At 44.2% G+C, this 26,888-nt stretch overlaps 1 protein-coding gene across 1 annotated transcript in view; it reads right to left on the bottom strand.

Moving 5' to 3' along the window:
* The window catches only part of LOC137654498 (centromere protein K-like), a 69,518-nt gene that overhangs the window by 26,468 nt on the left and 16,162 nt on the right, over positions 1 to 26,888 (bottom strand). The window contains exon 3 of the mRNA XM_068388170.1: positions 8,092 to 8,170. Within this exon, the coding sequence (XP_068244271.1) occupies positions 8,092 to 8,170 (79 nt within the window). The remainder of the gene's footprint in view (positions 1 to 8,091; positions 8,171 to 26,888) is intronic.

Below are 26,888 nucleotides of genomic sequence, written 5' to 3'. Positions count from 1 at the left end.
AGACTGCGGCAAAGGGGGTTCCATGTCACGTGACTGACGTGAATGACGAGGCACACGACTAGCATCGCGTTTCAAAGCACTAGAAACGTTAGCACTAACATAATACGGACGAGAAAACACTCGTTTAGGCGGCTGAAGGCCAGAGTCACGTTCATCGCACTGGCGAACCGCAAGCAAAGGATCATCGTGAACCTGTTCATGCTCATAATCTTCCATAAGGGAGGAAAGCTTAGACTGCATGTCCCGCAGGACAACCCACTTCGTGTCAACGGGAGTCGGAACGGGCCGTGACGTCGGTAACGTCTGCGCTGGCAAAACATTGCCTCTACCGATACCCTCTGACTCCGTGTTACGCTTTCGCTTAACAGGCGAACAGTCATCCGATGACTGCAAGTGGTCAGAGCTGGCCCAATGGCTACAACCAGGATGCTGGACCTGTCCTGAAGGGACTGACTTGCGCTTTAAGGGCCTAGATACCTTGCGCCAAGGTTTCTTATGCGACAAGTCGTCGGAGGACGAGGAGAACTTAGTCTCACCCGTCTTATGGTAAGGACGTTCTTGATGAGAAACGTCTGATACCAAAGAGGGAACGTCTGTACGTCGGTTTACACCTCTCGCCCCCTTAAGTCCTACGACATTACTTCTCCCTGGTGCAGGGGAGCCTGAAAGAGGTCTCGGACTAGGGGAGCGACAAGCACGAACAGACGAACCCTCGGTCGCAACACTAAACACATTTTGCGCACTTTTCACATTAACACTTAGATTTTCTGCTTTACCACTTTGACACTTCAACAACTTAACATCGGACATAAGCTGGTTCCTGTCCGAGGCTAAGAATTCAACCTTTTCGCCTAAAGCTTGAATCGCTAAAAACATATCCCGCATTGAAGGTTCATGAGTGCTAGCAGGGGGTTCAGGAACAACCACTACAGGGGAAGGATTAGGTTCAGGGGCATGGGAGGAGGAAAATTCCAAAGATCTAGACGAGCTTCTCCTCACCCTATCTCTTTCGAGCTTACGAGTATACTTTTCATACTCTAGCCACTCGAATTCCGACAAGACCACGCACTCCTCACACCGATCTCCTAATTGGCAGGATTTACCCCGGCAATTAGAACAAACAGTATGAGGGTCGATAGAGGCCTTGGGAAGACGTTTGTTACAATCTCTCGCACACTTGCGATATACAGGAGAAGGGTCAGCCATTTTGAACAACCAGAGAAAATCCAAATCAAAGCCAAGTTCATCAACAAGAAACACAAGCCAAAAAAGGGTTTCAAGAGTTTTATTGAAGAAACACACCAACACAGCGAAAGCCAATAAAACAACCAAAACAAAGTACTTCACCAATTCGGTAGAAAACTCGAGGTCTAAAGCGAGCGGAACCAATGTTGTCGGTGACACCGACAGAGAAGAACTGGAGTGGTTGAGAAGTATATGCGGTATCTGGCCGATAGTCGGCGCTGGTGGGCACACCCGCAACCTTCATGGCGATCGCTCGCGAGTTTTTGGAATCTGTCGGGCCGTCGGAGACGTCAGCTATTTATATATTCACCGGCTAAGTTTAATATTTAAAACTCACCTTTATAAATAATCCGGACATGGGCTTCCAAAACATCCATCTCTCACATGGTAGGAGGGAAGGGAAGGGAAAGGGTAGCAAGGAAAGGGGAGTTAGAGGGGAACCTCTGTCGCTCGCAATTACTTCTCTTGGGCTACCCGGGCCGTAGCTCTAAACTTGTTGAAGGGCGGAAATCACTGGTCCAATGGAGACGGAGTCCAGGGACTTCCTCGTGCAGTCTTTCAGGTAGTGGGCCGTAAAGGTGGACTGCATGGACCATGTGCCTGCTAGCATGATTTGGCTCACTGCCATGTTGCTGTCAAAGGCCAATGAAGTGCTAACACCTCTAATATTATGGGGTCGCGGGGTACCAGGGACTGCAAACCCCTCACTGGCGTAAGCTCTCTTGATAACTTGCCGAAGCCAGAAGGAGATCGTGTTCTTCGACACTGCCTTCTTTACAAGGCCTGAGGAGACAAACAGACTTTTGATGCCCGGACGGAGTCTGGCTGTCTTGCCGAGGTATTTCCTGACCGTTCTCACTGGGCACAGGAGCAAGTCTTCTGGGTTGCCCGATGCTCGGGAATCAGGAGGGGGTTCCATCAGGAAGGGAATCCTGTATCCCTCCCTGAGGACTGACACAGACCATGGGTCTGCACCGTTGTCCCGCCATGCTTGCCAATGGTGTATTCGAAGCATCCCCCCACCTGTTGTGTGGGAAATTGTAGGGGGCCTCGCTTCCTATCTCCTTCTGGGGAGACGGTCTGAGCGGCCTCGTCTCGAGCCCGAGTACTTCTGCCTAAAGGAGGCCTTGGCCGTGGCACCACCTCTGTGGGAGGGCTGCGAGGACTGATGCCAAGAAGGGGAGGAGGCCTCCTGTCTAGCTGGTGGTGTAGACGGGTAGGCCCCGTCCACAGACTGTCTCCTATGTGGAGGGCATCTTGATGCTGGCTGCTTAGGTTCAGCCGAGTCCTTCAGTTTCCCCACTCTCTCCATGGTCTCTGCTACCGTCTGTAATTGGAACAGGGTCTCACCCCACACCGGAGCATTCCACAGGAACTTTGCCTCTCGTTCGGGGAGTCTACGAGGGAGCCTGTTTAGCACTGTGTCTCTCCTTCTCAAGATCCAGTTTGCTGTTTGAGTCAAGGATTGGAATGTTAAGAATTTCATCGCTTTGCCCCCAGAGCGTATGAGCTCATGCAATAAGGTTTGATTCTCAGGCACCGAGAGATTGTGGGAGAGGTGAAAGCATGCTAAAGTGCATGCCCACAGGTCCAACCAGGAGGCCACATTGATGACGTCCTGAGACGTGTCTTCCATCATAGCGGCCTCCGCCTGTGAGAAGACCACGGGAGCAGAAAGGATCCTGTCATCCGTGCTGCCCTGGCTCAGAGCCGCAACGGCTTCTTCCATTGTTCGAGGCCCTGCAGGCTGCCCGTCTGGCACATAGAAATTCTTCTGGGTCCTCAGCCCAGGCAGGTGCTTGAAGGACCCTTGGGCCCTGCGGGAGTTCTTGTGTCCCGAGACAAAACGGTTGATGTGGTCCATGCCCAGGGACACGTCTGGAGCCACTGGTAGGGTCATGGATGGTTTCGGCTGAATAGGGTTGTTCACCACCCTACCCAAACCCGAAAGCCAGGCCTGCTCCGAGAATGGTTTGGGCTCATCCAGCCTGTGGTGATGCCGTATAATGGCTAAAACTTTCCTGTATGAGGATGCTTAATCGGGCGAACAATCTCCAGCATCCACTAAGCCCATTACCACTTGATCCGCCATGTTGGCTGATTCTTCGATCCCGGCTGGATCCGTGGGGGCGGTCGTATCCCTGGTATCCGACCGACTCGATGGAGCGGCTATCTCCATCACGGATGGAGCTCTCGAGGAGTAGGTAGCCGTCATGGGTCTACCCCCTCCCGGAGGAATCCGTGGCAAGTGACTGCCATGCTGTGCCAGCAGTTGCATACGATGCCTGGATGGAGCCGGTGAGACGTTGGGCATGGGAACAATGTTGCTGGGCTGAGCCAGCGGCTGCCTCCGCTGAACGGATGGAGCTGGTGACTTGCTGGCCAAGGGCAAAATCAAGCTAATGTGTGCCAACGGCTGCATCCGAAGCGTGGTCGGAGCCGAAGACACTGGGCAAAGGCACGTTAGCGGCTCCAGCAGCCACCGAGGCAGGCACTGGAACGGCAAGAGCCCTGTTTGGCCCACAAGGGGGAAAACTAACATTCCCAATTTTGCCCTCTTCTTTTTGGAACTCTTCTTCTTCTTGCTCTTTTTCTTAGCAACTTTGGCCTTCTTCCTAGACGGGCCTGAGTTCGAGCTCGACTTCTTCCTCTTCGATCTCTTTTTCTTTTTCTTCATCTCCCGGTCGCTGGAGTCTTCCGACGACGAAGAGCTGGAGGACGAGGTATCGTCCGAGGAAGACGAAGAAGAAGAGGAGCTATCCGAGGTCCCAGATTCCTCTGCCAGAGCAGTGACCCACGTGAGGCAAACCAGCCTGAAAACTCTTCGTCTTGCCGCAAGGGTGACCTGAAGGGCGTCCTTGGCGCCGTCCACACAATGGAGTCCGGGTCAGAAGAGCACATGGCTCGTCTTTTCCTGTCTTGGTCGCCCCCTGAAGTCGCTGTACCTGAAAAACACTGCCAAGGTGGTGGGGAAGGGGCTGGTGTCCCTGATCTCCCCCACACCGGATCCTCACTCGAGACGGGTCCTGCAGGCACCAGAACCTCGTCTACCGAAAGCACTCCTGTAACAATAGCAGACTCCTCACTCGTCTGCGTAGGCACAATGCAATTAGGTTCATTAATACCAGACTCATGGGGAACAGCAATGGGCTGTTTCCCAGCAACGGACTTACCTCGTCCCCTACTCTGGGTAGGGGAAGGGGAAGGGGAACCGCTCTCAGGAGACATTATCGGCAAACTGAGACCAGGCTTCTTAGGTGACCCGCTTCGATGCCTTCTTCTTTTTGGTGCCGTGCAACGTCCATTGAAGTTCCGGCCAGGACTCACACTCCGGTCACGTGGAAGCAGGCGAACACACACTGCCTCGACACGTGGTGCACAATGTGTGCGGATCGATGTTAACCTTGGAGAGCCATGCCCCGCATGACTTACCGGCCTTGGCACTGGGACAACGGCGTTGGGATTCCATGAGGGTAACCACAAGCAACACAGGTAAGGAATAGGAACGGGAAAACACAAAGGAAACACGTGGAACACAATGGTGGGTCGGACGGGGTGTGAGAGAGAGCGGCGAGATGTTATCTACGCCGTGACCAGATGCTTACTGACAACAACGACCCAGTAGCGCACCCACGCGCTGACCCCGGGCAGCCTCAGGGCAAACATATCCCTCCGCCACGGAGGGACCCAACAAGGGAAAACGGAGATAGGGGGGACTGCGCAAAATTCTTGGTCGGATAGGGAGGAGATCCCAGATACTCTTAAGAAAGTAGTTCATGGTAAGTACTCCGTGTTGGAACAAAAGGGGTTTTTATTGACACTTTACCTTAGAGACAGGCCAACGCAGGTGTAGGAATTGCTACGCAGGAGGAGACGGAAGATCAGCGAGGAGGTAGAGATGGCGACTGCGATAACGTACCGTAACTTACTCTTACTTATACTACGTGAACTTTAACCTAACTTAGCTTATTTTTTTTTTTTTTTGTATTTTATATTCTTTTATATATTTTTTTTTCTTTTTTCTTTTTAATTTACATCACTTTCACTCGATTCGGTCTTACTTTTCTTTGCTTCACTTTCTTTCTCTTCCTCATGATCACTAGACCGCTTCGTAGATTTTTTAAAGAAACTATCGAGAGAAAGTTGCTTGGTACGGCTTTTTAGAATTTTTCTGAAATGAGTTAAGCAGATATCATCGAATTGCGAAACTACACGGCAAACCTGAAGTTTCTGTGGGTGATACTTATCGATGAAATCAACCACGTGTTGATGATATGGCAATATCTGTTTTATTTCAGCCGAACTTAAGATGTGACCTACATCCTCGATCTCCTCCGACTCACTCAACTGCACTTGGAACTCATCATGCTGCATGGCTTGCAGCTCCTTGAGTTCCTCAGTGGTGAGCTCTTTATTCGATGTCATCTTCATCGACCTCCAGACCCATGGACTTGCCAAGGGATACAATCTCTTCTACGTCTTCCTCTATGGCAAGCACAGGTTCAGGGTCGGGGACAAAACCTTCAAAATCTCTGGGAGAAACAGCATCAGGCCAAAGCTTCTTCCAAGCTGAATTCAGTGTCCGACGAGTTACTCCCTCCCAAGCCTGATCTATGATCTTTAAGCAGTGCACGATATTGAAATGGCTCCTCCAAAATTCATGCAAAGTTAAGTTGGTGCTTTGCGTAACATTAAAGCACTGCTTAAATAAGTGCTTGGTGTAGAGCTTCTTGAAATTAGAGATGACTTGCTGGTCCATGGGCTGGAGGATAGGGGTGGTGTTCGGTGGAAGATAAAGCACTTTGATGAATTTGTACAGGTCGATGATATCATCTTCGAGTCCTGGGGGGTGAGCGGGTGCATTATCCAAGCAAAGCAAGCATTTCAAAGGCAAATTCCTCTCCTGAGGGTACTTCTTGACAGCAGGGCCGAAAACTAGGTTTACCCATTCAACAAAGATATGCCTAGTGACCCAAGCCTTAGAATTAGCACGCCACAAAACATGCAGCATGTCATTGATTCTATGTGCCTTAATTGCTATAGGGTTTTCGGAATGGTAAACCAATAACGGCTTTACTTTGCAGTCCCCGCTGGCATTGGCACAAAGGGCAAGAGTCAACCGATCCTTCATAGGCTTATGTCCAGGCATTTTCTTCTCTTCAGCGGTAATCTATGTTCGACTAGGCATCTTTTTCCAAAACAGACCAGTTTCATCACAGTTGAAAACTTGCTGCTCTACGTAGCCTTCCTCCTCCACGATCTTTTCAAACTTCTTAATAAAGTCATTAGCAGCCTTGGTGTCCGAACTTGAAACCTCTCCGTTCCGAACAACTGAGTGAATCCCGGTACGTTTCTTAAATTTCTCAAACCAACCTCGAGACGCCTTGAATTCCTCCGTCGTAGAATCGGTTGAACTCTCCCCCGTGTCACCCCCAGAACCCACCGCCTTCAATCACAATAGATACCGCTGGCCTTCTCACAAATGATCGTTTCAGTGATCGTATCGCCAACAATTTCTTTGTCCTTTATCCATATCAACAAAAGGCGTTCCATCTCTATCAGAGTAGGGCTACGACGTTTAGAAATAATGGTGATCCCCTTCGATGGTTTGACTGCTTTAATGGCTGCCTTCTGTTTGATGATCGTTGAGATCGTAGACATATTCCGGACATATTGTTTAGCCAGATTGCTCACACGAACACTGTGGTCATATTTTTCTATAATTTCTTGCTTTAGTTCTAATGAAAGCATTGACTTCTTCCTTTTCTCACCACTACTACTTCCTGAACCGAAACTAAGCTTCTTAGGACCCATGATTATAAGTAAAATAAAAAAACAAAATGTGAAAAAGGAAGATAAAAAGCACTGTTAATAATGGAGCGAACAGAGGACAACCACACGATGCACACGAGAACAGAGAACTGATCAAGGCGACGCTCGATGGCGTCCCTCCGACGTGCTGACGTCTACCGGCGTAAACAAGAAACTACGATCGACGCTTGGAGAAAATTCTACGCGTATGATCTACATTGGATGTTGGAGCAAGACTTCAGGTGTCGAGACGAAAATTTGATCGAATTTTACTTCAGGTGTTGGAACAATCGTATGTAAAAATAATCGTATGTAGAGGTTCCACTGTATTTGTTATTTATTTGTGCATATCCTTATGGGGGGAAGCTCAAAATCTGCTGTTTACATTTTCTTAGATCGGCTCGCATAGAAAAAAATTGATTTCATTGACATAGAATTATTCCTTGAATAGGCTATTTATTATGAAGATGTCAATAACAAATGGTATAAACATTGTTGTATTACCTTACATAAGTAAATATTACAGTAAATAAATATAAATATCACGGAACTACAGTATACACTGTGGTTAATGTATCTGAATTTAGTCGGTTGTATCCAAAATTCATTATGACAAGGTTCTACTGTACCTATGCATGTCTCAAAAATTTTTGTAAGTGAAAGACAACTGTAAAGTATCTATATTATGAATAAATTCAATGTTATCCTGATATCTGAACATAAAATTTACTATCTTTAAATGACTTAATTCATATTTTCAATCACCCCCTGCTGTTACAGAATTTTTTTTAATGTTTTAGCACTCAGATGATCCCACTAATCCCAGACTAATAGACTTCTACTGTATAATGGGAGGCAGGGAGTTGTAAGCATTTTTGTCAGGCAGTTATTTCTTTACCTGTGTAAGGCATTTGTAAAGTTAAGAGATTTGTTTTCTGCTCCAATAAATTTATATCCATGGGCTAATATAGCATGTCATACACTATAAATTAGGGACGCAAACTAATATCTAAACAAAAATTAACTTCTACTTACTTCTCCAGGGTATAATATGCCCAAAATGTATTGTAGCTCTCCCCTCAATGTTCTGAAGACTATTGCAGATTCATCTAGCCTAGAAAAGAGAAAAAACATGGTTAATATAGATAATAGGCACATGATACAGCAATACCTTGGTTCTCGACCATAATTCATTCGGGAATTGTGGTTGAGAACCGATTTGTTAGAAAACCGAAACAATTTTTCCCATAAGACAGTGAAACCTTGATTACTTCGTTCCCAAGCACCAGATAAATATTCACATTCTAAAACTAAATATTGTACTATGTAAAAACATGTATATAAACTATCAAAACTAAATACATAAAAGTAAATTTAAACCCTTTCTGTATCATTTGCTTACCTTTCTAACTGTGGTGTGAAGGCATATGGGAGTGGAGGTGGAGGAAGGAAGGGGGAGGGTTACTGATTTGAAGGGGAGTCCCCTTCCATGAAAGTAGTGGGTAACATGCCTTCAGGAGTTGTTTCCCTTCCCTGCCTCTTTTGCTCGTGATTCAATCTCTGCAGTCGCTTGTCGTTTTTCCTTAATTAAAAACCTATCCATCATAAGCTGTTTTTATCTTCATTGTGCTATTATCCTGAGGTGGGACATAACACACTCATTAAAAATGTTCAGGGAACGATTTACCACAACTATATCTGGGTGATATTTCAACAAAAAGCTGCAGTTCACCCCATTTTCCACACATTTCATTGATTAAGGCACTCGGAACCTCCACCCTTCCTTCATCCTCTTCTGGTGAAAGGTCTTCTACCATATCCTTCTGCTGCTGTTGTTGCAGATGCAACAACTCTTTGGTTGTTAACTCGGTAGTGTCTTTCCATAAGCTCATCAATATCCTCTTTTTCGACTGCAAGTCCCAAAGTTTTCCCCATGGTCAAAATCTCATAACTGGCAGCACTTTCAACTGTAGAACCTGATTCAGACTAAAAACCCTCAAAATCTCTCTTCAGTACACATTTTGACCACAGTTTTCTCCATGCCGAATTTAACATATGATATGTTACAGCTCTCCACTCCATACACTGTCAATGAGATTCACACAGCTCAAGACACTAAAGTGTTCTTTCCAGAATTCTCGAAGTGTTAGCTGTGTGTCATTAGACACTTCGAAATACTTTTGAAACGGGCTTTGGTGTACAGTTTTTTAAAATTTGAAATGACCTGGTGGTCCACGGGCTGAAGAATCGATGTCGTATTTGGCCGCAGGAATTTAACTTTGATGAAACTGAATTAATCAACTAATTCATCCTCTAAACCTGGGGGGTGAGCAGGAGCATTATCCATGATTAACAGGCATTTTATTGGCAAATATTTTGCCGTAAGATATTCCTTCACTTGGGGGGCAAACACTTAAAGCACCCACTTATTGAAAAACTGTCTGGTCACCCAAGCCTTTGTATTTGCCCACCACATAACAGGCAATTTACCTTTCAATATTTTGTTCTTTTTAAAGACGCAGGGTTGTCTGAATGATAGACAAGCAAAGGTTTTATTTTACGTCACCGCTAACATTTGCACACAACAAAAGTGTGAGGTTATCCTTCATAGGCTTGTTGCAGCGATTTTTCCTCCTTTGTAATGTACGTACTGGTCGGCATTTTACTCCAGAATAACCCGGTCTCGTGACAATTGAAAACCTGTTGAGGAAGAAACTGTTCTTCCTTTATATATAAGCAATAAATTCTTTAACAGAGCTTTCAGCTGCAGCTTTGTTCGAACTTGCTGCTTCGCCATGTCTTGTTACAGGATGTATGCCACTTCTGTTTTTGAATTTTTCGAACCAACATCTGCTGGTTTTGAACGTAAATGTTTCACTTTCGGCAATTGTACTAGGCATTTTCTTTTCTAGGTCACCGTAAATTTGTAAGGCTTTTTCGCAAATAAAAGCTTCACTAATGCTATCACCGGCTAACTCCTTTTCCCTGATGACTATTAATATTGTAGCAGATTTTCCATTTCCTCCATTACGTGCGACCTTTGCTTTGTTATCAAAGTCCCACCTTTTGCAACATGAGATGCCTTTACCCCTTCTTTGTTCTTGAGTAAAGTTGAAATTGTTAACTTTGGAATGCCATACTGCACAGCGAGATCCAAACCATGAACGCCATTTTCAAATTTGATAATTATTTGCTTTTTTTAATTCAATTGTCGTTCCCACTATCTTACTCTTCTCGTTCTGTTCACTTCTGGATTTCTTTGGACCCATTATGAATGCTCAGAGTTGATAAAAAAAGCACATAAATTCAGATTAGCACATTCTAAAACACAAGAGAACGCGTGAGTCTTTCTTCGATAGCAGATTGGCTCAAACTGACACCGTGAAGTTGGCAGGGGATGCTGTTCGAACTGTTTTATGTCAATTCGGCTCGTCGAGTTCCGAAATTTTTTTTGAATTTGGAGACATTTTGAACTCAAAGTTTTTGGTCGAATATCGATTTGTTCGAGTTGTGAGTTGTTCGAGTACCGAGGTTCCCCCATATATTCACAGAAGTATCTCAACTTTCTGATTTTTGGTAATTATCAGGCAATTCAGTCCAGTAAACGTAAAAATTATACCTGTTTTTTGTATCTATCAGAATAGGCAACATTTGCTACATGGGAATAGGTTTCTCAAAATTGAATGTAAGCAATTAATTTAAGAATGAACCAATTATACCATGGGATTAATAGGGATGCATTCTTAGCTATTAAAATCAGGAAACTAATCACCAAAGTTCCTACAAACTGAAAAAACCTTGGGGGAATAATGCTGCTGTTGCGCCTCACATGGTGAACTGTAGACATTACTACATGCTTTTTATTGCGTTCCTTTGCACCCGAACTGCAGACCTTTCAGCCTTAAACTTTACATTTGTTCTGTATTGGCTTTCGTACTATGATTTTTTCACATTGTGAGTTGCCTTTTACATGGAAATTGCCTAATTTGTTCCAGGAATTACTAAAACACCACATAAAATGTTTATAAGAAGGCTAACCTCCACTAGACTCAATGAAATACAGAGAACCCTCGTTTATCGCGGTAGATAGGTTCCAGACCCGGCCGCGATAGGTGAAAATCCGCGAAGTAGTGACACCATATTTACCTATTTATTTAACATGTATATTCAGACTTTTAAAACCTTCCCTTGTACGTAGTACTGTTAACAAACTACCCTTTAATGTACAGAACACTTAATGCATGTACTACAGTACCCTAAACTAAAACAGGCACAAATATTAAAGGCGATTTTATATCATGCGTTTCCTAAACATGCCAAAAAGCACGATAAAATATTGCAACCAATGTTTTGTTTACGTTTCTCTTATCATAATGAAGAAACAAACGCATTTACTGTACACATCTGTGTATAGGTTAGTTTTTGCATCGATTATATTGATTATTCAGTACAGTATGTTGATTTTGTTATTACCAATATGTATATATATATGGGTTATGAAAAAAATCTGCGAAGTGGTGAATCCGCGATGGTCGAACCGCGAAGTAGCGAGGGTTCACTGTACAGTAATTTGGATCATTCAATAATAACCTAACCGTCAGTAACCTGTAAAATAAATGTATAATTAGAGCAAACAGTAAAAATTCAGTAAGAAAAACATAGAACCCTATCGTTGGAGTGAGGCAATGTTCAAAAGCAGAAATAAGGTATGATCTGAACTCCCTGCAATCGCAGAAGTTCGATCACTACCTTTACTAGCTTTGTAATCACTCTTGGGGTGATGTTGAGGTCAAATAGCTTCCTTTCTGGTCCACTTCTCTGAGAAGAAGAATCTCCATCAATCAACTATACTGTCACATAAATTGACTAACAGAACCCCTGAAGTGTGCCTTTGATGTGGATCTCGATTCATAAAAGTTACATATATCCCAGTCTTTTGCTTTGCATATATCATATCCACCTACTTCTTTGGTTTTAGACATATTTTAATAACTTCATCCTCTGCCACAAAAGTCAGTGAACTGAGTGACTTTTTGGAGGTACCTGGAGTTCATTTCAATCCTTGGTCGTCTTCTAATTCTGACCCCGGGTCTTTTTTCTAGTAAAAAATGAAAAGCCTCTTCACAAAAGATATCAGCTTTACATCTCTGCTCTAGATTCAGGAGATAGCAACCTCTCTCCAGTGTCACCTTAAAATGGAGTTTTTATGATAAAACAAAGTTTTTTGAATACTTACCTGGCAGTTATATATATAGCTTAGTCTCTGACGTTCGGCAGAATTTTTCAAAAATCGCGGCAACCGCCTTGTGGTGGTTGTGCGGTTAGGTGGTTAATAGCCCTTACAGGGTGGTACTTAGAATCATTCCCGTTTTCTGTTCCTCAGATCATCTTTGCCCGACCTGTCTCCTGAGGGGAGGTGGGCGGGCCTTAAAATATATATATAACTTCCAGGTAAGTATTCATAAAACTTTGTTTTATCATAAAAACTTCATTTTTATGAATAGAACTTACCTGGCAGTTATATATATATAGCTGATTCACACAATTAGAGGAGGGTGACAGACAGTAAACATCGTTGGGGAAACAACAAAAATTTGTAGGAGAAAAAACACCTTGATTCCTTACCTGCTAAGGTAGCTGACTTCAAAGGTTCCTGCCTCTTGAATCGCCTTCCCTTAGAAGTGTCAGCCAGGAATGGACCTGTCATGCTGAAAACAACTCAATCGAGTCTGTCAATGGGGTGAGACCAACAACTTGACTAGACTTCAGAACTACCTTCGTCCCTTATATTAAAAACTGCGACCTTACTAAAACTAACCACCTAACCTTGCAGAATAGATATAAACTATCTATCTAGACTGAGGGTACTGTACCACAAATCGACGTCCTCAGACAACCATAAAATAAAAAACACCAACCCACAGACAGGTATACAAAAACTAAGGTTGAGGGGAGGTAGTAACTCCTTTGCCTAATACAGAAGCCGTAGCTACGTATGGGCCCAAGGTATAACACCTTTCATAATCCACTCTTACCTCTCTGAGGTAATGAGAGGCGAACACAGAGTTGCTTCTCCAGAACGTTGCATCCATAATTTGCCTAACTGACATATTCTTACGAAGTAGCTATGGCTCTCACTTCGTGAGCCCGCACTTTCAAAAGGCCGAAGTGCTCTTCCTCACACAAGAGGTGAGCTTCTCTTATAGTCTCTCTCAGGAAAAAAGACAAAGCGTTCTTAGAAAGGGGTTTTTGCGGATCTTTCACTGAGCACCATAAGGAGCTAGATGCAACTCTCACATTCTTAGTGTGAGACAAATAAGCTTTAAGGGCTCTAACTGGACAGAGGAGCCTCTCCTGCTCTTGACCCACTAGATTAGTGAGGTTAGGAACCTCAAAAGTCCTCGGCCAGGGTTTTGATGGGTTCTCGTTCTTGGCGAGGAAGTTAATCCTTAAAGCACAAACCGCTCCATTCTGATTGAAGCCCACTTGTTTTTCAATGGCATGAACTTCGCTGACCCTTTTAGCTGTGGCTAGAGCTATCAGGAAGAGGGTTTTCTTCGTTACATCTCCAAGACGAGGCTTGCGAGATGGGTTCGAACCTCTTGGTGCAAAGAAACTTCAGAACCACATCCAGGTTCCAAGATGGGGGCCTTAACTGAACTTGCTTAGTTGTCTCAAAAGACTTCACGAGGTCTTGCAAGTCCTTATTTTGAGACAAATCTAAGCCTCTATGCCTACAGACCGCTGAGAGCATACTCCTATACCCTTTGATCGTGGATACTGCCAGTTTAGCATCCTGTCTGAGGTATAACAAAATATCCGCAATCTGACTCACAGAGGTAGTGGTTGAGGAAACTTTGTGCTGCCTACACCAAGCTCTAGAAGTCTCCCACTTAGATTGGTAGACCCTTTGTGAAGAGAACCTCCTTGCTCAGGCGATAGCTTTTGCAGCTTGCGCCGAAAATCCTCTCGCTCTGACAAGCTTCTCGATAGTCTGAAGGCAGTCAGTTTGAGAGCGAGGGGATTTGATGATACCTCTCGAAGAGGGGTTGTTTGAGAAGCTTCGGACTTGCAGGAAGGCTTCTTGGGAAGTCCATCAACATGTCCACCACTTCCGTGAACCATTCTCTCGCTGGCCAGAATGGAGCTACTAGGATCATTCGTCCTGAATCGAGGAGAGCGAATTTCCTGACGACCAGATTAATGATCTTGAACGGGGGAAACGCATATGTGTCCATCCCCATCCAGTCCATCAAAAAGGCGTCTACTGCTATTGCCTCCTTGTCCGAGACTAGGGAGCAGTAGTTGGGGATCCTCTTGTTCTGGTTAGATGCGAAAAGGTCTATTAGAGGTCTCCCCCACAACTTCCAGAGACTCTGATAGACCTACTGGTTGAGGGTCCATTCTGTGGGTAGAACTTGCCCTTTCCTGCTGAGCATGTCTGCTCTTATATTCCTCTGTCCTTGTACAAATCTTGTCAACAGCTCTATCTTGTTCTCCTTCGACCATAGAAGGAGCTCCCTTACTGTTTCGAACAGAGACAGAGAATGAGTCCCCCCTTGCTTCCTGATGTAAGCTAGAGCTGTGGTGTTGTCCTCGTTGACCTCCACTATCTTCCCTGACACCGAGTCTTTGAAGGCCTTTAGGCCTAACAGAATGGCCATCAACTCTTTCCTATTGATGTGCCATCCGATCTGACCCTTTTCCCAAGAGCCTGAGACCTCCTTGCTTCCTAGTGTTGCACCCCATCCTGACTCTGACGCGTCTGAGAACAACACTAGGTCTGGGTTCTGCTTGTACAGGGAGATCCCTTCCCCTAACAAAGCTGGATCTAGCCACCACATCAGATGATCCTTGACCTCTGCTGGAATGGAGAAGGAAAAGGAGTCTTCCTGTGTCTTCCTGTTCCACACCTTTGATAGGAAGTGTTGAAGAGGTCTTAGGTGCAGTCTCCCCAAAGAGACAAACTGTTCGAGCGAGGAGAGAGTTCCTAGTAAACTCATCCACTCCTTCGCTGAGCACTACTGTTTCTTCAGGAATTCTCGGACCTTCTCGAGGCACTTGGTCTGTCTCTCCTGGGAGGGAGAAGCCCAAAAATGAACTGAATTCAGAACTATCCCCAAATAGAGAATAGTCTGATTCAGCTCGGTCTGAGATTTCTCTCTGTTGATGGCGAGACCCAATTCTTAAGCCATCATGAACGTCTTTTGTAGGTCCTCCCGACATTTTTCTTTCGACCGTGATAGTATCAACCAATCGTCCAGATAAAAGGATACCCTTATTCCCTCTTGATGCAGCCAGCCTGCCACGTTCGCCATTATCCTGGTGAAGACTTGAGGAGCAGTGCTGAGACCGAAGCAAAGTGCCCTGAACTGGAAGCACTTGCCCTGGATCACAAATCTCAGGTATTTCCTCGACGTCGGATGGATGAGGACGTGAAAATAAACGTCCTGCAGATCGAGAGACACCATCCAGTCCCCTGGACATACTGCTGCCAGCACAGACTGAGTTGTCTCCATTGTAAACTTCGAGACGTAAACTTCGTCTTCTCCACGAAGACGTTCAGAGACCTGGCATCCAGGACGGGTCTCCATCCACTCGAGTTCTTGGGTACCAGAAACAGGCGTTAGTAAAAGCTCGGGGAGGAAAGGTCCAAAACTGGTTCTATCGCTTCCTTGTCCACCATCTGATCGACCAGATCCAGAGGAGCCTTTTGTTTCCCCACATCTGCGTACTGAGCCACTAAGGCTAGAAGAGTATCTGAAAGAAGAGGCTTCTTCAAAAGGGGGATCTTGTATCCTTCCTTGATGACTGAGAGGGACCAGGTGTCCGCCCCTCTTCTCTTCCAAGACTGCCAAAAACGTGACTGTCTTGCCCCTATCATTATCTGGAGGACTTGCACTTCATTTCTTGGAGCGGGGTCTAAGTCGACAAGGCTCAAGATCACTTCACATCTATCATGTGATGTTTGCCATCTTCTACCTGGCAAGGAAGAGAGGATGGCACTTAGCAGTTCACCTTCAAGGGTTCCGCAATGTGACGGCGGACGCTCTATCAAGGCGAAAGCCGATTGAGACAGAATGGTCCCTAGACGCAGACTCATTCTCCTTCATCTCGGAAAAAGGCCCGCAACTGCAGATCGACCTCTTCGCGACGAGCGACAACAAGAAACTACTGTACCTCAATACGTAGCCCTTTACATGGACCCTCAAGCAGAAGCGATAGACGCCATGTCTCTCGACTGGAACAGATGGAATCGGATTTACCTGTTTCCATCGACCAATCTCCTGCTGAAAGTCCTCGACAAGCTAAGATCCTTCAGAGGGACAGCTGCAGTAGTGGCCCCCAAATAGCCCAAAAGCAATTGGTTCCCTCTAGTTCTAGAATTGAAACTGAAGCTGTTTCCTCTGCCAAACCAAGTTTTATCCCAAGTGCTTCAGAAGTCAACTGTTTATGCTTCATCCTCGAGAACCAACAACCTACATCTCATGATTTTCTCTCTCTAGCGACGAAGAAAAAGTTTGGGATCTCGAAGGACAAAGTCGACTTCATTGAAGAGTACAAGTCAAGTTCAACTAGGAGACAATACGAATCATCTTGGAAGAAATGGGTGTCCTTTGTGAAAACAAGGAAACCAACAGATATATCGATAGATTTCTGTCTCTCTTTCTTCATCTACCTACATGAACAAGGCCTGGATTCCACTACGATAACAGCGTGTAAGTCGGCTCTAACTAGACCTCTTCTCTACGCCTTTCAGGTGGACCTCACAAGTGAAATCTTCAATAAGATACCAAAAGCAAGCGCTAGACTCAAGCCGGCAACCCCTTCAAAGCCCATCACATGGTCGTTGGACAAAGTCTTGCACTATGCTTCGAACCTGAACAATGAGCATTGTACCCTAAAGGATATAACACAGAAAGTCATCTTTCTGTTCGCAATAGCCTCAGGGGATAGTTAGTGAAATAGTGGCCTTATCCAGAAATGAAGGCCATATTCAGTTCCTAGACACAGGAGAACTGAACCTTTTCCCTGATCCTGCCTTTCTTGCCAAGAACGAGCTGCCCACCAAGAGGTGGGGTCCTTGGAGAATCTGCCCAATGAAGGAAGATGTCTCTCTATGCCCAGTAGAGTGTCTTAAGGTCTATCTTCAAAGAACTTCTGACTTCAAGGGAGGAGAGCTCTTCCGAGGCGAAACCTCAGGATCAAATCTATCCACCCGTTGAGATACTACCACTAGAGAGTTAAGGGGTCCTTTGACTGGCCAGACAGTAATACATTGGATCCTTCTCTCTGGTTACGGTTCTTTCCCTTTGCCTACACATACACCGAATAGTCTGGCATATTCTTTACTTATTCTCCTCTGTCTGTCCTCATACACCTGACAACACTGAGATTACCAAACAATTCTTCTTCACCCAAGGGATTAACTACTGCACTTTAATTGTTCAGTGGCTACTTTCCTCTTGGTAAGGGTAGAAGAGACTCTTTAGCTATGGTAAGCAGTTCTTCTAGGAGAAAGACACTCCAAAATCAAACCATTGTTCTCTAGTCTTGGGTAGTGCCATAGCCTCGGTACCATGGTCTTCCACTGTCTTGGGTTAGAGTTCTCTTGTTTGAGGGTACACTCGGGCACACTGTTCTATCTAGTTTTTACAGTTTATATAGGAAATATTTATCTTAATGTGGTTACTACTGTATTCTTAAAATATTTTCTTTTTCCTAGTTTCCTTTCCTCACTGGGCTATTTTCCCTGTTGGGGCCTCTGGGCTTATAGCATCCTGCTTTTCCAACTACGGTTGTAGCTTAGCATTTAATAATAATAATAATAATAATAATAATAATAATAATAATATCCCTAAGACAACTGAGAGTGAAGCTCACCTACTTCATTCGCAGAGCGGATCCTGACAGCATACCCGCAGGTCACGATCCGAGGAAAGTTGCTTCTTCGTTGAATTTCTTTCAACACATGGACTTTGAGAGGCTCTACTCTATACAGGGTGGAAATCATCCAGTCTTCCATAAACATTATGTGAAGCAAGTACGTACATGAAATAAAACACTTTGTGGTGGCGGCGGGTAGTGTCATAAAACCCGTCATCTAGTGCTGCGATGAACAGTGGACTGTTTTGGGACTCAACAGTGTATCGGGTGAATAGGTATTAATACCTTCTAGTGCAAATCATTACGGTGATTAATAGACTGTTCTATACAGGTGCAGAATCTGACCAATAACACCAGTGCCGTGTGGACATTTGAACACAGTGTTGACGCATATCCAACATCTGAGTGAAACTAGACAGATTTGGTTTCACATTCACATTGAGTGGCATTAATCCAATAATGAATTCATATATATATATATATATATATATATATATATATATATATATATATATATATATATATATATTCTTCCCTTACAGGTCAAAATATATATAACCATGATGTTTTTACCTATGCAAGATCAGATTCCTACTTTGTTACATCTACATTTCATAATTTATTTTTAAAAATACAATATAAAAAATGTGGCTGCGTCTTATTTTATCCTCGGTAGAAATAAAGCAACCGAGAGTTTTATTCTATTCCTATAAATAGAAAGCTTGAATCAGTACAGATGTCCAAAGTATAAAAGGTAACCTCTAGAAAGTTTCCCTTTTGTTCATACGGATATACAAACTTTGAATCCTTATAGTCGAAGCTGACACTTTCCCTGAAGGTGGCAGGAAGCCCTAAGCCAGTTCCAAGCTTAGTGGATATGACAGATAACGGTAATGTTATACACAGGTCTACCAGACCAGATAAGGAATGCATTCAAAGTAAAAGGCACTTACACAAACCCACAAATATAGTACTTAAGTTAATTCTCTGGTAAGCTTCCATCAGGACGACATGGCCGAGCCCAAAAAAGATTTTGAGCAAAGCGAAAAATTATATTTTCAATTTAAAATAAATTTTTGAATATACTTACCCGGTGAATATATATATAGCTTACATCTCCGACGGTCGACAGAATCCAAAAACTCGCGAGCGATCGCCATGAAGGCTGCCGGGCGTGCCCACCAGCGCCGACTATCGGCCAGATACCGCATATACTTCTCAACCAAACCAGTTCTTCTCATTCCGTAGGGTCTCTATCGGGGAGGAAGGGAGGGCCTTTAATTATATATATTCACCGGGTAAGTATATTCCAAAATTTATTTTAAATTGAAAATATCATTTTTAAAAATTAAACTTAGCCGGTGAATATATATATAGCTGATTCACACACATGGTGGTGGGTAGAGACCAGTATTAAAACAATAAAGGCGTATATGCTCAAGAGTTTTTGACAAATATTCAAAAAACAAACTTAAGTATAGGTACCTGATAAGGAAGCTGACTCTGATGAATACTCTGACTCATTAGTTCACTATCCTTATGAAGCCCAGCGATCCTCTCAGGATGCTGAAAGACTTCTAGGAGCTGTTATAATCAGGGTGAACACCCCTACAACAGGACCTCATCAATACCCTTAATCTGGGCGCTCTCAAGAAACAATATTTTGACCACCCGCCAAATCAAAAGATTGCGAAAGACTTCTTAGTCTCCCGTACAACCCAAAACAAGATTAAAAATTTCAAGAGAAGATTAAAAGGATATTGGGATTAAGGGAATGTAGTGGTAGAACCTTCACCCACTACTGTACTCGCTGCTACGAATGGTCCCAACGTGTAGCAGTCCTCATAAAGAGTCTGGACATCTTTCAAGTAATATGAAGCGAACACCGACTTGCTTCTCCAAAAGGTCGCGTCCATAATACTTCTAAGGGATCTATTTTGTTTAAATGCTACTGAAGTTGCTACCGCTCTAACTTCATGAGCCTTAACTTTAAGCAAATTACGATCCTTCTCACTTAAATGAGAGTGTGCCTCTCTAATCAATAGTCTAATAAAATAAGACAATGCATTCTTCGACATAGGCAAAGAGGGCTTTTTAACGGAGCACCATAAGGCCTCTGAAAAACCTCACAGCAGTTTAGTTCTAGATAAATAAAACTAAGAGCTCTAATGGGGCACAGCACTCTTTCAACTTCATTCCCAACAATCTCAGATAGACTGGGAAGTTCAAACGATTTAGGCCATGGACGAGACGGAAGTTCATTTTTTGGCCAAAAAACCAAGCTGAAGAGAGCATACTGCTTTATTAGCGGAGAAGCCGATATTCTTGCTAAAAGCATGTATCTCACTAACCCTTTTCGCAGAAGCCAAGCTCACCAAGAAAAGTGTCTTGAGGGTAAGATCCTTCAGGGAGGCCGAACTTAACAGTTCAAACCTGTCTAACATAAGGAACTGCAGGACCACGTCCAAGTTCCAAGCAGGAGTAGAAATATGACGCTCCTTGGAAGTCTCGAAAGACTTAAGAAGATCTTGAAGATCTTTGTTATTAGATAGATCCAAATTTCTATGCCTGAAAACAGAAACTAACATGCTTCTGTAGCCCTTAATGGTAGATGCAGAAAGGGAGCGACCATTTCTCAGATAAAGCAGAAAATCTGCAATCTGCGCTACAGAGGTACTGGAAGAGGAAATAGAGGAGGACTTGCACCAGTCTCTAAATACCTCCCATTTAGATAGATAAATCCTGATGGTAGAGGATCTTCTAGCCCTCGCGATCGCTCTAGCTGCCTCCTTCGAAAACCCTCGAGCTCTAGAGAGTCTTTCGATAGTCTGAAGGCAGGTAGACGAAGCACGGGGAGGCTTTGATGAAATCTCTTTACGTGAGGCTAACGCAGGAGATCCATCCACAACGGTAGACTTCTTGGAATGTCTACTAGCCATAGAAGTACCTCTGTGAACCACTCAGTCGCGGGCCAGAGGGGAGCAACCAACGTCAACCTGGTCCCTTCGTGAGAGGCGATCTTCTGAAGAACCTTGTCTAGGATCTAGAATGGTGGGAAGGCAAAGATGTCTAGGCGAGACCAGTCCAGCAGGAAAGCGTCTATGTGGGCTGCCTCTGGATCTGGAACTGGAGAGCAGTAAGTCGAGAGCCTCTTTGTCAGTGAAGTCGCAAAAAGATCTATGGTGGGTTGACCCCATGTCATCCATAGCTTCTCGCACACAGTCTTGTGCAACGTCCACTCCATGGAGATGACTTGTCCTCTTCTGCTGAGGCAGTCCGCTAAGACATTCATTTCTCCTTGCACAAATCTCGTCAAAAGAGAGATGTTACTTGCCTTAAATGGAGTTCCTTCTGATCCATGGACCAAAGACCCGAGCATTCCAGACTGTCCAGTGGCGCTCCCTAACCCAAATCCGATGCATCTGAATACAACACATGGTTTGGGTTCTTGATCGCAAGAGAAAGACCTTCTCGAAGTCTGATGTTGCTGTCCCACCAAGTCAGACATGTCTAGACTGAGTTGGAGATTGGGATAGAGATACTCTCTAATCCCTTCTCCTTGTTCCAATGGTTTAGGTGAATTTAGAGAGGGCAAAGGTTGAGCCTCCCCAGAGAGAAAAACTGCTCCAGCGATGAAAGAGTTCCCACGAGGCTCGTTCAAACTCTTACAGAGCAACTGTTTTTCTCTTGCAAGTGACGGACTTTTAACAGAGCTTGTTCCATTCTTGTGGGAGACGAAAAGGCCCAAAAAATTTGACACTGTATCTCCATCCCCAAATAAAGAATAGTCTGGTATGGAGTACTGTAAGTTACGACTTCTCTACGTTCACTATGAGACCTAGCTCCTTGGTTAGGTCTAATGTCCATTTGAGGTTCTCCAGACAGCGATTTAATGACGACGCCCTGATTAGCCAGTCGTCAAAATAAAGGGAGGCTCTGATCCCTGAAAAAATGTAGAAAGCTTGCTACATTTTGCAAGAGCCTTGTAAAACCAAGAGGAGCAGGACTGAGGCCGAAGCACAGTGCTCGAAATTGGTACACTACTTTCCCGTCCACAAACCTCAGATATTGTTGAAAGTTTGGATGAATCGGGATGTGGAAGTATGCATCCTGAAGGTCGAGAGAGACCATCCAGTCGCCTTCCCTTACTGCTGCCAAGACAGATTTGGTAGTCTTCATCGTGAAGTTTGTCTTGACAATGAACACATTGAGTGCACTTACTTACATCTTAAGTACTCCTGCAGTGAACGTGGCCGCCAGTTCATTGGAGCCATCCCTTATAGCCTTGTTCATGCATGACATAATTTGTACAGCAATACATTGTAAGCTGGAGAGACCTTCTTACTTAAGGCTCCCAGGGACCAATCCAAAAAAAATAAATACTTCAAATGCTCGAAAAAACTCCTATCAGGAGATGGTCTAGCTCTGAAGCAGACCATAAAATCTTGGAGCGTCTCATGGCTAGACGACGAGGAGAGTCCACTAGGCTTAAGAAGTCTCCCTGGGCAGAGGCAGGTACTCCCAAGCCGAGAACTTCTCCTGTGTCACACCAGACGCTCGAGCGAGAAGCTAATTAAGAAGGAGGAAAAGCAAAAGCAGACTTTCCTAAACTTCTCCTGGATTCCAACCAGTCTACCAGTAAGAGCATGGCTCTCTTGGAAGAACAAGAGAGAACTGACTTCGTGAATGTAGGAGTCGAAGAAAGTCATGCCAAGAGTAAACTCAGACGGCGGAGCAGACGTTACAAAACGAGTAGGACAAAATTTCCCTAAAGAAATTCATAATTTTAAAAACAAGGGATTGTTGGACAACCCTAGGTTACTCCTCTTCTGAATGAATCCCCGAAGGTACATTAGTTGAAAGGGGGTCATCAACTTCTTCAGAAGGCACATCATCTGATAAATCTAAAGTTTTGCGAGAAGGAGATTTATATTCAGAATGACGTGAAGGAAAAGCCTGACAGGCTACATCAACTTGCATATGAAACAGAAGTTAAAGTTGGAGGGTCGATGTCACGTTGTGACTGCAGAGAATGTTATTCTACTACACGTCGTGACAGAAGTGACTGACGTTCAAATGTCACGTAGTAACAGCGGTGACTGCTGTTCGATGCTATATCGTGACTACGGTGACTGACCCTCGACGTCACGTCGTGTCTACGGTGTCTACCGCTCAACGTCACGTCGTGTCTGCGGTGTCTGCAGCTCAACATCACGCTGTGACTGCGGTGGCTGACGTTCAAAGTCTCGGAGGAGCTGCAGTGACTGCTGATCAAAGTTATGACTCGACTTAACTGACTGTCGATCAAAGTTACATCGAGATTTATGCTCCGCATCTCGTTTAACAGCAAAGCTGACACCAGGGATAACGTCAGCGTGACGTAACAAAGCTCATTTAGAAGGTTGAATACCTGAATCACGTAACCCAGAACCGTGACATACAAAAAGCAAAGGATCCTTTCGCACACGAACAGGATCGTAAGCTTCTATTAAAGAAGAAAGCTTTAACAGCATATCTTGCAAAACACTTAACTTCGGATCAACCTGTGACTGCGGTGGCTGACGTTCAAACGTCACATAGTAACAGCGGTGACTGCTGTTCGATGCTATATCATGACTACGGTGACTGACGCTCGACGTCACGTCGTGTCTACGGTGTCTACCGCTCAACGTCACGTCGAGTCTGCGGTGACTGCAGCTCAACGTCACGCTGCGCACTCTGAATAGATCGTGACGTTGGAAACGTCTGTACATGAACTTCATCGCTATGCACGGGACTCTCATGATGACTACAGCTAGGACGTTGAACTTGTTCTGAAGGAACTAATTAACGTTTCAACCGTCTCGAAACCTTACGCCCAGGTTTTTAAAGAGACGAATCATCGGAAGACGAGGAGAACTTCGTCTCTCCTGTCTTATGGCAAGGACGTGCTTGAAGAGCAACGTCTGATACCTTTGAGGGAACGTCTGTTCGTTGGTTTACACCTCTCACTCCCTTAGGTCCTACGACATTCCTTCTCCCTGGTGTAGGGGAGACTGAAAGAGGTCTCGGACTAGGCAAGTGACAAGCACGAACAAACAAACCCTCCGCAACACTGAACATGTTTTTCGCACTTTCTTCACTGACATTGCATTTTTTAATAATTTCACCTTAGACATGAATAAAGCTGATTTCTACCTGAAGCACGCAATTCTCCCTTAAATCAAAAGGTTAGAATTGCGAAAAATGTCGTATAATGTAAGCTCATTAGTACCAAATGAAACACACATGCAAAAATTAAAAAACATATACATGTACATATATATAGAATAAAACGGAAATATATAAAGTTAAAAAGATCAGTGACTTGGGAGGAGACTAAAACTAAATCACTTAAGGACAACGTTTACAATCTCTCACCGTACAGTGCCTTGGGATGAGAATAAAAACTAGAACGTTATATCCTCTCTCTCCCCGTACAGAGACTTGGGACGAGAGTAAATATAAGCGAGAATAAAGATTTGGATCGTTCTCTCTCTCTCGCTCTCTTGCCACTCACAAGAGAAAGGCTCACTCACTCTTCGTCAATAAAAGGTTATTTGACTAAAGGAAAAATACTAAAAGGACTAAGAAATTGAAAATTAACATGTTCCTTTAAATTAGTATCTAAAAAACTTCCGTTTGTAAGAAGAATGAACAAAACGTCAAAAACGATTTACTCTTTCTGCAAAGTGAAACCGTGATTCTCTCTTACTCTATCGTAACGATAGAGTGCAAACTGCGTAGCATAAATAAACCAAACGTTAGTTCATCTTTGAAAACAGCACGAAGACTATTCAAAGAATAAATTTCTTAAAATATTCATCTCATCAATCTAAACAAATATAAAAGTTGAATGGGCTCAACGTTGTTCAACTTCGTTTTCCAAGTCAGTACCGCCTACAAAGAATAGGCATAGGTCGCTTATAAACAAAAACATAAAATTTATCTCGGTGTTTAGTATAAATGGAAAGCGAATCGAAGAGGCCTAATAAAGGCGGGTGAGATATAAAATATATAGAGGTAAATCTATAAATATCAACAATAATTTATAAAGTGATAAAATAATTACTAAAAGCCTTTAACACACTTCCGTACACTGAGGGAAGGGTCGGCCATCTTTTCTTTATGGAAAATCCAGAGAGAGATTAAAAAAGCAAGGGTAAAAAATTTTTCCCTCCTTTCAAAAGAATTTCTTTTGAAGATCGTATTGCTTGAGAATAATCCAACACGGCGAACGCCATAAAACCATGAACAAGTACTTCACCAATCAGTAGAAACTTGAGGTTAAGCGCGAGCGGAACCAATGCCGTCACTACCACCGACAGAGAAGAACTGGTTTGGTTGAGAAGTATATGCAGTATCTGGCCGATAGTCGGCGCTGGTGGGCACACCCGGCAGCCTTCATGGCGATCGCTCGCGAGTTTTTGGAACCTGTCGACCGTCGGAGACGTAAGCTATATATATATTCACCGGCTAAGTTTAATATTTAAAAATCTATTTTTGGGTGAGATAGCCATGTCGTCCTGATGGACCCACCCTTTTGCTGACCCCACCCGAAACTACTCTATCTGTGGCTATTCCTGCTTATATACAAGAAAGGAATGGCGGCTGGTAGTAATGCGGATAGGAGGTCCACCGGGTACCTAGTAACGGCTCCCCTTTTGTTCACCACTCTTCCCCCTCAAAGAGTTAAATCTATTCGGGGTGAAGATTTCTACGTGTCGCATCTAGAACTGCGTCCCCTGATATTATGCAATATCCTTAAAATTCTATTATGGATAAATCGCGCCAGGAGTTAGAATTCTGGAGACCTGTGGTTAATTCTCTGGGAGTATCACTCTAGCAAATATCACTTAGAAAGCTACCTAAAGGAACCTTCCATCAGGAAGACATGGCTATCTCACCCAAAAATAGATTTTTCGCTTTGCTCAAAATCCGTTTTTTAGGTCTATGGTCAAAAGGAAATCGTTCTTCCTGATGGCCTGGAGAACAGTGGGTAGTTTCCATTTTGAATCTTGCTTGTAGCACATACAGATTCAAATGAGAAAGGTCTATGACTGGTCTCCAACATCCTGTTAGCTTCTCTACCAAGAATAGTTGCTGAGGAAACCTGGCAAGTCGTTTAAGAGTTCTTCCACAGCTCCTTTGGCCAACATTTTGGATACCTTCTCTAGTAAGAGGAGGTCCTATACTGAGCCTTTCAAATAAAATGGTTGGATTATTAGCAGCGGAGGACAGACCATGAAAGGGATTCAATATCCTGAATGAAGGACATTTACTGTCCAGGGATTGGCCCGAATTACTGCCACCTGAGCCAGCCAATGGCTTTGTTGGTATCCTCCCTACTGGTGGTATGCTGGGGGACATGCCTTCCCTAGCGGGAGCCTCTGCAACCACGATCTCTGTGTCCAGAGGGATATCCTCTACAGCAAAAATTGGGTCTGGTGGCTTGCCTCCCAGGCAAGCCAAGTTCAGGAACTTTTTTAATAGGCGAGTTCCTTTGTTGCTGCTGAGGGGTAGGTAACCTTGGTGCTGCTGCTCTTCTCATTAGAGAAGCTTGTCTTAACCTCTTGACCTTTTCTATGGCTGTAGCCAAATCTGAAGGAGGAAACAGAGAAGGATACCTCAAATATGAGTTTCTCAGGCATAACGCTTCCATGGGGGACAGCTGCTTAGAGCATCTGGCCAAGACTGCATTGCGTCTTTTTAGAATACCATTACCCCAAAAGGGAAACAGCTTGATGTGAAAGGAATTCTATGGCTTTGGCCCTAATCGTGAGTTTCTCAAACTGTTTAAATGAGTATTTCTCTTTAAGGTTTACTATGACCGCATAGCGGGACACTGCTCTAGACCAGTGGTTGTGCCAAGAACAGGCTTGGATCGCGGACATAAGCGCTATCTACATTTGCCATTTTGGGACCTG

This window comes from Palaemon carinicauda, chromosome 15 (genome assembly GCF_036898095.1).
Source record: "Palaemon carinicauda isolate YSFRI2023 chromosome 15, ASM3689809v2, whole genome shotgun sequence".
Lineage (NCBI taxonomy): Eukaryota > Metazoa > Arthropoda > Malacostraca > Decapoda > Palaemonidae > Palaemon > Palaemon carinicauda.
Note: the sequence above shows the minus strand (reverse complement) of the source record. Positions and strands in the feature narration are given on the sequence as shown.